This window comes from Simochromis diagramma, unplaced genomic scaffold (genome assembly GCF_900408965.1).
Source record: "Simochromis diagramma unplaced genomic scaffold, fSimDia1.1 OVJJ01000563.1, whole genome shotgun sequence".
NCBI lineage: Eukaryota > Metazoa > Chordata > Actinopteri > Cichliformes > Cichlidae > Simochromis > Simochromis diagramma.
In genome coordinates this window covers 1,535-2,815 of record NW_024387385.1, presented here as the reverse complement: position 1 = coordinate 2,815, position 1,281 = coordinate 1,535, and the positions used below count along the sequence as shown (strand labels likewise).

Below are 1,281 nucleotides of genomic sequence, written 5' to 3'. Positions count from 1 at the left end.
GACTGATAAGATACAACGGGATCTCCAATACATGGACCGAAAAAATCGGCTCCTCCAAAGACAGCTCCATGAAGCTGTGGAAGAAAAGAATAAATTCCTCCAACAGAAGGAAGAGCAGGACAAAAAGCAACAAGACATGCAGCACGAACTGAAGAGCATGCAGGAAAAATACCGCATGCTGAAAGAAAGCCTGGATGAAACACTGCGCCAAAATAAAGACCTTCTTCAACAGAAAGAGCAACAGCAGGAAAGACTGAAAGAAGGAAAACGCATCGTCCAGGACTTTGAGTCTAAAAATCTAAAACTGCAAGAGTTTTGTAATCAGCTGGAGGACAAAGCAACTAAAGTGGAAGAAGAAAGGGACAAACTGGAGAAACGGTGTTCGCAGATGCAGAAAAGGATCGATCAGATAGCGAGAAACAACTCCGAGCTCGTTAAGGGGCGTTTGGTGGAATTCAATAACTTGAAGAGTGAACACACTCAAATGCAGTCACAAAAACAACAAGAAGACAAAATACATGGAGACAAAAATCAAGAAATCAAGAAAAGAAAGAAGCAGTTAGAAGACAAGCACAAAGAGGTCCAACAGAGAAATGCAGACATGCACAAGGACAAGCTGATACAGGAGGCAACATCCAAACAACTCAAAGACAAGCTTGAAGAACTAGAAGCAACATTGGAAGAGATGGAACAAAGATGTGAGAAACTTGAAGAAAAAAAACGCAGAAACCATCGACGAGCTGAGAAATCTCATCCTGGAGAAAAAAGCGCTCGTGGAAAAGTGCATGAAAAAAAAGAAAAAATGGTTCCACTTGTTCCAGAGGAGAGACACTACTGCTTCCTCACCTGATGTAGCCTCGTCTTGCTCCACCTCTGTTAACCCCCCCAACCAGTCCCGGCAGTTGACTGTCCCCTCCTGAGCCTGGTTCTGCCGGAGGTTTCTGCCCGTTTAAAGGCAGTTTTTCCTCCCCACTGTCGCCAAGTGCTTGCTCAGAGGGGATTGTTGGGGTTTTCTCTCCTCTGCCTTTTTTCTTCATTTACTTGTTTAACTTCTTTCATTATTACTTCATTTTACCTTGTTTCTTCATTTACTTGTTTAACTCCTTTCATTATTACTTCATTTTACCTTGTTTCTTCATTTACTTGTTTAACTTCTTTCATTATTACTTCATTTTACCTTGTTTCTTCATTTACTTGTTTAACTTCTTTCATTATTACTTCATTTTACCTTGTTTCTTCATTTACTTGTTTAACTTCTTTCATTATTACTTCATTTCACCT

The 1,281-nt window shown here is 40.4% G+C and overlaps 1 protein-coding gene across 1 annotated transcript; it reads left to right on the top strand.

Moving 5' to 3' along the window:
- On the top strand, positions 1–981 carry LOC120720154 (probable serine/threonine-protein kinase irlF). The gene has a single exon (XM_040009773.1). It carries the CDS (start codon positions 32–34, stop codon positions 848–850), a length of 819 nt encoding a protein of 272 aa, XP_039865707.1. The 5' UTR covers positions 1–31; the 3' UTR covers positions 851–981.
- The last annotated feature ends 300 nt before the right edge of the window (positions 982–1,281 follow it).

What these genes read in the sequence shown, in the direction of transcription:
- LOC120720154 (XM_040009773.1), top strand. Translation starts at nt 32, where the DNA reads ATGGACCGAAAAAATCGGCTCCTCCAAAGACAGCTCCATGAAGCTGTG.